General features: G+C 38.3%; 1 protein-coding gene across 3 annotated transcripts in view; it reads right to left on the bottom strand.

Moving 5' to 3' along the window:
• STK32A (serine/threonine kinase 32A) overlaps positions 1–12989 on the bottom strand; it is a 157075-nt gene that overhangs the window by 30715 nt on the left and 113371 nt on the right. For all 3 annotated transcript variants that reach the window (XM_053566321.1, XM_053566320.1, XM_053566319.1), the window contains exon 8: positions 3414–3511. In XM_053566321.1, coding sequence (XP_053422296.1) covers positions 3414–3511 — 98 coding nt within the window. The remainder of the gene's footprint in view (positions 1–3413; positions 3512–12989) is intronic.

Here is a 12989-nt window from a genome sequence, read left to right as displayed (position 1 = left end):
AGGTGGTCCTGTGTTGCCAGACTTCCTACTTTTAAAATGAGATGCCAGAAAGCTATAGTTTCTTTTAAAGATTATAATTTTTAAAAGTTGGTAATTTCACTGAACCAAACAAAACATCCCAGTGGGCTGAATTAGTCTCTGAGAAGCTGATTTGAAATTGTTTTATAAGATGACTTGTATAAGCATTTATATAAAATACCGGAAAAGGGTTTGATAAATGGAGGTTTAAAAATTCTTATGTAAGGGTCAATTATAAAGAAATCTAAGGTTTTGCCACACTCCCCCCACCTTTTTTTTTTTTTGCTAATTTGCAACAGAATGAGTAAATTCAAGACAGAGAGCTGCTCCCTGGGAACACCTCAACCTAGACCTCAAATGAGGTGACTTTCCATGGAGCGTGGAGTGGAAAATTTTATGATGAAACACAAGTTTTTTTCCTAAAACAGAATTTCTGAGAGAACCAAGTTCTTCTATAGTTTTAACCTGGGGATGGGGGAAGAAATTAAACAAAAGAAAACTGTGGATTTGTTATAGTTTCCATAGCCTTCCACGAGAGGGCAGCATTTATTGATCTTTATTTTGTAGAGGACTTAACCAACACTGGGATTTCATGTCTTTTATGTGAATTGCAAGTACGCTACTTAAAGCCAGAGATTATACTATATAGTTACATTTTTGTTATGGGACCCAGCACCTAGTAGATTTCCAGTATTTGTTCATTGAATGAACAGAATTTCCGTATTAGAATAACCATTGGCTAATTAATATGGGTGTGCATAGTGATCATGTGCCTGGCCATTTCCAGCTTGTTGACTGATGAATCACACTGAAATGAAAGAGTTTACATTTTTTTCCCTGTAGTAAATCAGTAAGAAGAGGTAATACACTCAAGTGTTTGAGTTCTGAAGGAAAAAATATTTGGGGGCTCAACTTGGCCAATTTCTGAGCCTCAGTTACTTCCTCTGAAAGACAAAGCTACTGCATCTGTAAAATGAACCACCTCATGAGATTGTTGGGAAAATTAAAAGAGATAATGTGTGCAAAGTTCTCAACAGAGTGACTAATACATATTAGATGTGGTGCAAGAGAGCTATTTTATGGCTATTGACACAAGAATAGAAAAGGGCAGCTCGAAGTGTGAATGAACAGTGAACAGCAAGATGAGTCCTCAAGGTAATATGGAGAAAGGTTTAATTTTCACATAAGTATTCAAGGTCAGCTTTTTGGGGAACCATGATGTGCCATGAAGTGACCCTTACAAGGGAAATTAGATATAACTTTTTCTTTTTTTTAAGTAAGGTCTTAAGGCAACTTTAGACAACTGCCACATTGTTTTCTTCTTTCAAAATGAAATAAAGGAGCATATCACCAAATTATCCGTCTTCGTATTAATTCAATATCAGAGAAAGAGTGCTAGATCCGTTATCACCATTAACAACGTTTATTGATTGTTCAGTAGCCAAAGGGCACTGCAGGTTTCTACACATGATTCAGTCCATGTGTGTGATTAGGAGCTAGGTCAGGCTTCCAGGGTTATATGTGTATGCACATGTATTTTTTGTTCTTTCTGTTTCTTTATTTAATTCATTGCTGCTTCTAGTACCTCTTGGCCACCTAGAAAACAAGATGATTTGATAAATTTGAATGAGTTAACTGATAAATGCCAAAAGCAGCTGGTTTGACTGTGAGTTTTTATTAACTTTAAAAGGCTATATGCCTAAATTTATTTTTCTTTTAAAAAAAAAAACTTTCCTAGGGCAGAGCCTGTGGCTCAAAGGAGTAGGGCTCCCACCAGCCCCATATGCCTGAGGTGGCAGGTTCAAACTCAGCCCTGGACAAAAACTGCAAAAAAAAAACGTTTCCCTATCAGTTTATTAAAAAGAATCACACTCTTTATCTTATTATTTTTTCTAGTTCCAACTTTTTTACATTCATCAACTACTAGAATTATCATTTATTCATTTACATTAGCGCCCCCATAGTTGACAGACTCCTTACATTGACCACCTCATTAAAGTTGACATAAGTTTCATAGACTGGACAGGCATCACATGCACGGATCAGCACAGTGGGCCTAGTTCCTTATGTTGACCACCTCCATATGTTAACCAATTTGTTACAGTACCTTGGGTGGTCAACTTACAGAGGTCCTACTGTAGTTACTGAATGCCTACTGTGTGCCATCACCTCTGCTGGTACCTGATTCCTGCTCTCTCTTTCCTGTTTCTCTCTTTCAGAATGGGATTGCCTATCCTATGTCTATGCATAGGAAGGAAGAACATTACTTGTTGGTTTTACAGCCAGACAGAAATTTTGCCTCTGGATGAATCAAGTCTCACCCATACCAAAGATAGATAATGTTTAGATAAGACTGTGGACCTTAGACTCTACGGTTGAAGCGAGAATGAGTTAAGCCTTTTGGGGCTATTGGAATGAAATGAACATATTTTGCATATTAGAAGGTCATAAATTTGGGGGAGGGGCAAGGGTGGAATGTTGCAAACTAAATGTTTGTTTCTCACCAAAAATTCATATGTTTGAAGCCTTCACTCTCAATGTTAAAGTTGGAGCCTTTAGCAGGCAATTGGGGTAAGATTAAGTTATGGGGGGTGGATCCCTCAAATGAGATTAGTAGCCTTGTAAGAGGAAGATTCATTCTCTCTCTCTTTCCTGTAAAGACACAGCAAAAAGGCCACTGTCTACAAACCAAAGAGAGCCCTCACCAGACCCCCACCATTCTGGCATCCTATTCCTGGACTTCCAGCCTCTAAGGTCTAGAGTTTGAGCCACACAATCTACAGTATTCTGTTACGGTAGACAGACCTGACTAAGACACAACCTTACAGGCACATTTATATTATGCAATTGTTTTCAGAAATTGTATAAAATATGTTTCAGCACATTTGGTCTTTTTAATCTTTCTTTTTTCAAGAAAATACCTTCCTAGTTTAAGAAATATTTCCTTTAAAAGGAAACTACTCTAATTTGTCACTGAACTCAGAACCCAAGACAGGGCATGAATTACGTTGTATTAATAATTTACACTTTTCTTGATGAGGTATGTGTGAATTAGAGTATACTGTGACCTCAAAATGATTTTCTTTAAACACATATATTTACATAAGCTATTTAGTGAAGTGTATTGATTTCCCCTCCTTGAAAATTTATAATATCCATAATTGTTCATTTAATTTTATCTGTGTAATTTAATGTTAACTGACATGGTTGGTCCCATATGTAGGACAGCGAGTTAATCTGTGCTGAAATCTCAAGAGGCACTAGCAGTATCACACGGCATATTTGTTTTCCACTTTCAAAGAGACTGTTTGGTTCTAAGCCAACAATATGTTCCTTCATTCTAAAATGGAACTTGCTGGAAGAATAACCAAAGAGAAAATGCAACTCTACTGTACCCGGCCTCTCAACAGCTCGTACGCTGTCACTCCCAGGGACCACCAGTCAACAGCAAAGGAATAGCCGCCTTCTTTTCTGGAGTTGAACATCTCAGGTGCTAAAAAATATAGAGAAGTTAGGCTAGTTTTATTATCGGAGACATTAACAAATTTATTTTCCCCACATTTCCTTTGGAGAATTACCAGGGTAACGGGTATAAATATGTTTGTGAAGGTTCGTCATCCGTTACTAGATTGTGCACAGCAGGCAAAAATTTCTGATTTTCTAATCTCTCTAGTAGCCTCATTCATCAACCAACACCCACAGGCATGAACAGGCCTCAATGGGCAAACTCTTCTCTTATTTAGATCATGCACCTATTAAAATCGGGTGCTAATGGACTTCAAGCATGCAGCTGACCCTGAAATCAAGAAGGCTAAGAAGATGTTTTTTGTCTTCATTTGAAAGGTTTGTGTTTCAGAAGGTAAATTTGTATTCCAGTTGCAAACAGTGCTCAGAATTTGGTGCAACCTACATTGCCTTGGCTCTCCATCTTGGAGTCACTTGGAGGCAGCCAGGGCAGCATTTGCTGCCACCTATGGGGGGTGTGGGAGGAAGAAACAGGGAGTGGGCTCTGGGAGACAGAAGGTTTTACATCTTGCCAGTCATTTGTACCGTGTAACCACAATACTTCCAAGGGAAGGCAGAGCTGCAGTTAATTTAGCCCCCAGAGATGACCCCCCCACCCCGTTATGCATTCTTTGAGCACCTTGACACACCATGAACCTTTCTCACACCCTTCTAAGAACATACCTAAACCTGACCGCTAGAATAAAGAGAAAGGAGCATGAAGCAAGGGACTTATCTTATCTGCTTTCTCACCACTACTTTTTTTTAGTGACTGGGACAGAACCTGGCATTCAGAGTCATTGGACAGAAATTAGTTGAATGAATGAACAAATAAAATCAATTACGCCAGCAATAGTTGTGACCATTAGCTCTGGAACTGTGCTGTCTGAGTGCAAATTCTGCCCTCCCCACTTACAATGACCATGAGCAAGTTAGTTGGCAGAGCCTGAGAATCAGGACAAAATCAGAATAATAAGAGGACAATCTTTATAGGGTTTGAAATTAAGATAGTCCTGTCAAAATCTCAGCACGGTGTCTGGCGCTTAGAAAGTGCTCATAAACATTAGGTATTCAGAGGCAAACATTCCTAACTATGGGGGACTGAACTACTCAAAAGGTACACAGCATTGGTTCCAAGTAAGGCAGTGACTCTGGGCAAGGAAAACTGGTATGACACAGAACCTACACACACAGGCTTGTCCTGCCCCATGAGCCCAAGTTCTTTTCTAAGTAAAATCCTGAGTACAACATCCAATTAGTGAGGCAGAGCATTGACATCCTAATGCCAGGACTGACCCTGACTCTAGAAGCGTGATATAGCAGGACTAAGTAGGCCTCGTTGCTGCATGCGTCGCCACCTGCTTTCTGCAAGTCACAGCTCCCAATGCAATTTAGGATATAATGGCTACTCCAGTAGACTGGATGGAATGAACTATATTTCTGCTTCCTCTGCTCAGTGTCTCACAGCAAGTCATCTCAGACAGTCCCCAGGTAATAAGTGACAGACATCTTACTTAGAGAAGCTTCAGAGAACGCTGAGGGATATTAAGACCCACTGTGCTGAGAAAATGCCTAACAGAAGAAATGTTACTGTATAAAAGTTGTATATTCTGTCATATTGGATTACCCCTGGAGTTTAAGTGTTCTTTCTACTTTCTTTTTTCCATCTTTATTGAGTGAGTGTTTTTTCTCCCCCTCTTGTCTTTGCTCTATTTTCAGGCATGAAGACATTGAGATACGTATTCGTTCATTTGACAAATATGCCCAATGTGCTACACACTGAGGAATTTTGGTAGAACATTGACATATAAAACATACATAACAGATAGGTAGTTCTTTGAGTCCTCAAATAACTGAAGAGCCAAAGCAGAAAGATACCAAGGGGCTTTCCCAAACCCTTCAAGATGATCCCTGCTCCTGGGAGGTGTGAATAGAGCAGTGGGGGGACTAAGTGTCCATCGTAAAAGCCATTGAGTATTTTATTTGGTATCATTTTTTTAAGTATTTCTATACATACATTCATAAAAGTAAATAAAACAGAAGAATCAAACAAATAATTATAAGCAAATGTCTGTATGACCATTACATGGGTCAAGAAATAGAATCTTGCCGCCATTGCTGGGTCCTGTCTTGTTCACAACCCTAAAATTCACTATCCTCAATTTCATGTTAATAATTTTCTTGATTTTCTGCATAGACTGACTCTCTGTGTATATATTTCTAAGTGGTAGTTTAGTTTTGCATATTTTATATATAGACCCCAGGGACTGGGGATGAATTGGCCAAGAACTGTCCAGACATCAGCCAATTTATTTAACTTATTTCAATGTTTCATAACAAAGAAAACACTAACAGAGCAAAAGAAAAATGCTAATCCTTGTATTCTACCAAATCCTATTGAATTACATTTAAATTAAATCCTGTTCCTTATATTAAGTCCTATTACAGGAAGTCCTATTCCTTGTGTTGTTTGGTGTCCCGCTGTTCTTAATGATACATGCGTAAGATTTATGTAAATTGCTGCATGTGGTTGCAGTTCAGTCTCTTTCAACACTACCTGAGTATTCTGTAATTTACCTGCCTGTCCCATTGTTGATTACCATTTGGGTTATTTTCAGTTTGGGACTATGGCGAACAATGCTCCTATGGACATAGCTGTACATCGGGAAGAACACATATCTCTACCATATGTTCCTGGCAGGGGAACTGCTGGTGATGAAAATATATCTCTTCATGTATATTAGAAAATGACAAACTATTTATTAAACTGTTTGTGTCAATTTATACTATGACCAGCAATGTATCATAGTTGTTCAACATCCTTATCTATCCTTGGTATTAATTGACCCTTTAATTTTTGCCAATCTAGTGATTGTGTAATAGTGTGTCACTATAGATTAAATTGGCATTCCCCTGATTACTAATAAGCTTGACCACATGTTAATAGGTCTATTAAGTGGATTTCTATCATTTTGTTTTCAGATTTACAAAAACCTGGATATTAACTAGATTGTGGTCAGGACATGAAAGAAAGAGCTCCAAAATTGATGTATAAATTTAAGTCAGTAGAAATAATTCATGGAGCTTTAACAAAATGGTTCTAAATTTCATCTACAAGAAAAAAATAAAGAATAAATTTTTTTTAAAAAAAGAGACTTGCGCCCTGTGTATTAACATACATCATAAAGCTGCAATACTTAAGATTTGAAACTCACAGAATACAGATGTGAGCACATAAAGTTACTTAGTTCATGATGAACATCTTTCAAGTCATCCTGCAAGGGTCTTATTTGATATAATACATAGACTCAAAATAATTAATAATCAAACAAAAATAAAGTCAGAGTCTTACCACACATTCAGACAAACTAACATACAATTGGGTTAAGAAAGAAGTTTAACCTAACAATAACAAAAATTTTAACAAGGGCATATGGCGCATCTCCTGAGTGTGGGCCACAGCTGCAACAGGGATCTTCTCTAACAAATGCAAACATTGTAACTTAGTAGTTTGTACCCTCATATTAATCTGAAATAAAAAAATAAACCTCATGGATAATTTCTCCCAAATAAATAAACTATGTTTGTAACTACAGAAAAAAAGTTTAAGTAAACATGTTTAAAATCTGGAGGTAGGAAGATCTTGCTAAGAATAGCATGGAAGGTAGAAACACCATAAAGTAAAAACACAAATAGTTTGATAATATTTTTAAAAAATTTTTGTATGTCAAAAAGGCCATAAAACAACAGCAAACTAAAATGTGGGAAATCATATTTGTAACAAAAATTTATGACAAATGTTATACGCGAGGATTTAATATTCCTAACATGTGTAAAGGCAAGAATTTTTTATATAATCAATAAGAAATATTGGAATAGGAAAAAGTATGGCATTAATTCTCTAGTAGAAAATAGGCAAAAAATATGGTAGTCCACTAACAAAAGAAGTTAAAGAATACAGCTTTAATCTCACAATATAGTATGATTTTCACTTATCTTTTGGGGAAGAATAAAGATATTAATGGTACAACACTGGTAAAGATGCAGGAAAATGAGTATTTTCAGAACACCTAGAAATCAATCTGAACATTTAGGAGGGACATGTATTAAAATGCATGCCTGTTCAACAGAAATTCTTTTCCTAAATTAATTAATGCTAATTGACAAATAAAAGTTGTATGCATTTATTACATACAACGCCATGTTTTGAAAAATATATACATTCTGGAATGGCTAAATAGAGCTAATTAACATATGCAGCACCTCATATATTTATCATTGTTTGGGGGTAAGAACACAAAATTTACATTCAATGAATTTCAAGAATGGAATACATTATTACTTCTGAATGGAAATTTATCACAAAGAAGTAATTAAGTTTGAGAGCATATTTCTCCTAATAGGATTTTTACTATAAATTTAAATGGACAGGTAGAATATCCCTTATCCAAAATTCTTGGGGCCAGAGTGTTTTGGATTTTGGATCTTTTCAGATTTTGAAACCTTTGCATCATAGTGGTTGAGCATCTCAAATTAGAAAATCCTAAATCTGAAATTCTCCAATAAGCTCAATTGTCACGTTTTGTACTTTAAAAAAGTTTCGGATTTTGGAGCATTTCAAATTTTGGATTTTTGCATTTGGGATGCTCAACTGGTATTTCAAAATGAGAAACAATCTAATTTTCCAGGAATTAGGTAAGTAGTTGTTTATTACAAGCATGTGAAAAAAAGGTCAATATCCCTTATCATCAGAGAAAGGCAAATTAAAACCACAATGAGATACCATCTTACATCAGTCAGAATAGCTATTTTTAAAAGGACAAAAATAGCAGATGTTGTTGAGAATGCAAAGTGAAGGGAATGCTTATACACTGTTGGTGGGAATGTAAATTAGTCCAATCTCTCTGGAAAAAAGTACAGAGATTTCTCCAAAAAATAAAAGTAGAACCACCATTTGATTCAGTAATCCCCCTACTGGGTATCCACGCAAAGGACGAGAAATCATTATATCCAAAGACATCTGAACTCGTATGTTTATGGCAGCACTATTCACAATAGCAAAGACGTGGCATCAACGTAAGTGTCCAACCAATGGTTGACTGGACAAAACACCGTGGTGTACGTACAGAATGAAATACTGATCAGTCATTAACAATGAACTCATGTCTTTCACGGCAACATGGATGAAACCAGAGGCTTTTATCTTACATGAAACAACTCAGACAAAGAAAGAAATACTGCATGTTTTCACTAATAAACGGGAGCTAAGTAATGTGCACACACTGGGGCAGTGTGTGGGATGATGGACAACGGCTACTCAGAAGGGTGGAGGGTTGGGAGAGGGACAGATGATGATTAGAGCCAATGTACGTTATTTGGGTGATGGATACACTAAAAACCCTTACTTCACCACTATGCAATATGTTGGTCAAATAAAGATAGTGTTGCCCCCTAATTCTATAGCACATGACCATTAAAATGATGGTTATATTTACTGGCATGGCAAAGTAAGCAGAGTGTCAGTTGTTAAGACCCAGGGAGAAGTGGGTTTCAACTTTGGCAGAGGTGTGTTGATGGACTTGAACAAAGGCACAGTGCAGCCGTTGTTTAGAGTTAGGGCTCTGGCATCAGGTCCCTTATTGCTATCTCTAGCTTTACTCACCCTGGACAATTTGATTAACCCCTCCATTTTCTCTTCTCTGAAGTGGGAATCACAATAGTACTGGTCTCACAGAATTGTTCTTAATTTAAATGATGTAATGTGTGGACGCAGAGCAGTGCTTAACATGTAGGAAGAGCTCCCCAAATGTCAGCCGGCGTGCTCTCATCCCTGCCACATCATCATCAATGTTCCAGGCTCTGCATGTTCCCAGGCTTCTGATTTTGTGCTCTTCCAGTCACTTGCTGTGTGACTGTGATCACGTCCCTTTCTCTTTGTCTCTGGGTTCCTTTTTTTAATCTATAAAATCAAAATAATAGCAAAACCTATCTCATGGGGTTAAGAGTTAAATAACAACGGTGACAGTATCATTATGATAGCATTACAAAGTGAAAATTTAGATTACAAGTATTTAGCATGATCCATTTATATATATATATATATATATGTTTGCACTTAGGAAAAAAGTTCTGGAAGGAAAACATAAATATCTATTGGCAGAGAGATTAATTTGCTTTCCTTTTGCTTATCAGCATTTTATAATTTTTGCATAGTGAACATGTACTTTTACATATGCAATAGAATCTCTGTAAGTTGACCACCCAAGCAACTATACCAACTGGTCAATATAAGGAACTAACCCTACTGTACTGATACATACGTGTGGTACGTGTCCAGCCTATGATAATGAGGTTGTCTTAAGGAGGTGGTTTAATGTAGGGAGGGGGTCAACTACAGACGTTCTGCTGCGTTAGTTATTGTTAATTATAAAGGTGATAGTGGCGGGTGCATAGAATTTTGCCTAGATTCCAATTTCCAAGCTCTATCTTGTGAAAAGACTAGAAATGCCAACTTTACAAAAAGTTACATTATACAGGTATTGTATTTAAAATCACTGGGGAGAGGGGAAAAAAGGTGGCCTCTCTGTATTCCTTTCACCATGGAAACCAGCCCTAGAAACCCAGATGCACATTTTCTGAATTGGCTCCAAGAAAATAGCCCTTAATATGGAAACCCAGGAAACCTGGGGAGTAAACTCATCAGAGCAGCAGGCTTGGATACTCCTTTTTATCATTTGAGTACCATGAGTTTTAGGTAGAAAATAGGCTGAATTATATGTGTCCATTATTTTAGGAGTGACAAAAGAGATTTATTCCTTCCACTGGTAATTGGAAGCCATGAAATTTGCAGTTGTTCACATAAAATAAGGCTCATTATTTCCCATAGAAGATTTCTTCCTGTTGGAAAGTAAGGTGGCTATGCATGTAGGGGTTCTCTCTCTCTCTCTCTCTCATTGTATAGGAGAAAGAAAATGAAATATTAAAAGAAAGTGTCATTGCTCTTGCCCTTTTCAAGTTCAAATGTTTTGCCTGTGACTTACTCGGACCATAATTAGCTGATACGATTCACTCCGCCCCTGACTTAAGCCCACCTGTTTAAGCAGCAGCATTACCACCTGCTTTAAGCCCTTAACGAATTAGGGTAGAAGCAGCCTGGGTGGTTTTCAGTCTTCTATCATCTTCCAGCAACTGTGTGGTGCCTAACCTGTTTTTGTGGACAGGGGTTTTCCCTAAAGATTGTGCAGTCTATTTTAATCCTGTTTGCTTGTTACAACATTTACTTTAGACACTTTAAAATTCAATCCTGTGCATTTTAAAACTAATCTTATATATAGTTCAAAAGCTCCACCACCCAGCCACCAGGCTGGATTTAGTCACCTTGGTGTGGAGATGGAGGCCTGATCTGGTTCTCACATACCTCCCTCTGCATTTTCCTGGAAAACACTACTTGTTTTAGGACAGAGGTGTCCAATCTTTTTTTTTTTTTTTTTTCTCTGCTGCACATAGGAAGAATAAGAGTTGTCTTGGGCCATACTTTAAATAACACAAACACTAATGAAAGCCGATTAGCAAAAACAGAAAAGGTCCACGCATAGTTTTCATGACGTCTACCACCACAGATAAGCAAAAATATCCTCACAAAATCAGCACTCGGCCCCCGGGCCGCAGGCTGGACACCACTGTTTTAGGACATGAAAAGAGGATCATGGAGGCACAGGGATCCTAACACGGGTGCTCCCTCTGCTGCAGGGTGATCTCTCCTTAGGTGTTGATCCAGCTGAACAGAAGAATTACCTAAAGAATTTTTAACCCACCCTATGCCTGGGCTCCACCCTCTGAGACTCTGCTACTAGGAATAGCTGCTCTCTATTGGGACTGGTGGTGTGTCTGGACCTCATGCTGACAGGAGCTTCCCTCCCCTCCAGGTCACACCCCTGGGCACTGCAGGGACCCTTGTGAAGCTGGACCACATCCTCTAGGTCAGTGGTTCTCAAACTTCCTAATGCTGTGGCCCTTTAATACAGTTCCTATGGGTCGCGACCCACAGGTTGAGAACTGCTGCTCCAGGTAACCCCCCCTTCCCCAGCACACGCACCACATACCTCTGTCTCCTGCTGGGATCCCCAGGGAGATTAGCCCCTAAACTTACCAACCTCCCATGGCTAACCAGGCTGTTTTAGCTCCAGACCAGTTAACAAGTTCAGCAACTAAACAGGCATCCAGCCAAGAATAAAATGGCAGGCACCTCCTCTCACAGACAGCCCAAGAATTAACAAATCATACTCCTGAAATATGACTCACTTGCCTTAGGAACACCAGGGAGAAGGGAAGAAAAATCCCCCTTCCTGAATACTCTATGCCCCCTAAAGGGCAATAGCTCTCCCTTTATGCCCATATATGGGCATGGACAGTGTCCGTACAGAGAAGTCGTTTCCAACAACTGACCTTAGAATTTGCAGTTGATTTGTTACAATGAAATGAGACCCACTGAGAATTTCACATCTAAACTTACTCTTTAATAACTGCCTGGTAAATTCTTCTTTTTTTTTTTTATTTTTTATTGTTGGGGATTCATTGAGGGTACAATAAGCCAGGTTACACTGATTGCAATTGTTACGTAAAGTCCCTCTTGCAATCATGTCTTGCCCCATAAAGTGTGACACACACCAAGGCCCCACCACCCTCCCTCCATCCCTCTTTCTGCTTTTCCTCCCCCCCATAAACTTAATTGTCATTAATTGTCCTCATATCAAAATTGAGTACATAGGATTCATGCTTCTCCATTCTTGTGATGCTTTACTAAGAATAATGTCTTCCACTTCCATCCAGGTTAATACGAAGGATGTAAAGTCTCCATTTTTTTTAATGGCTGAATAGTATTCCATGGTATACATATACCACAGCTTGTTAATCCATTCATGGGTTGGTGGGCATTTAGGCTCTTTCCACATTTTGGCGATTGTAAATTGAGCTGCAATAAACAGTCTAGTACAAGTGTCCTTATGATAAAAGGATTTTTTTCCTTCTGGGTAGATGCCCAGTAATGGGATTGCAGGATCAAATGGGAGGTCTAGCTTGAGTGCTTTGAGGTTTCTCCATACTTCCTTCCAGAAAGGTTATACTAGTTTGCAGTCCCACCAGCAGTGTAAAAGTGTTCCCTTCTCTCCACAACCACGCCAGCATCTGCAGTTTTGAGATTTTGTGATGTGGGCCATTCTCACTGGGGTTAGGTGATATCTCAGGGTTGTTTTGATTGCATTTCTCTAATATAAAGAGATGATGAACATTTTTTCATGTGTTTGTTAGCCATTCGTCTGTCATCGTTAGAGAAGGTTCTATTCATGTCTCTTGCCCATTTATATAAGGGATTGTTGGCTTTTTTCATGTGGATTAGAGTTCTCTATAGATCCTAGTTATCAAGCTTTTGTCTGATTGAAAATATGCAAATATCCTTTCCCATTGTGTAG

The sequence above is a fragment of the Nycticebus coucang genome, chromosome 17 (assembly GCF_027406575.1).
Source record: "Nycticebus coucang isolate mNycCou1 chromosome 17, mNycCou1.pri, whole genome shotgun sequence".
Classification (NCBI taxonomy): Eukaryota; Metazoa; Chordata; class Mammalia; order Primates; family Lorisidae; genus Nycticebus; species Nycticebus coucang.
The sequence above is the reverse complement of the archived record's forward strand: the minus strand, read 5'-3'. Positions and strand labels throughout refer to the sequence as shown.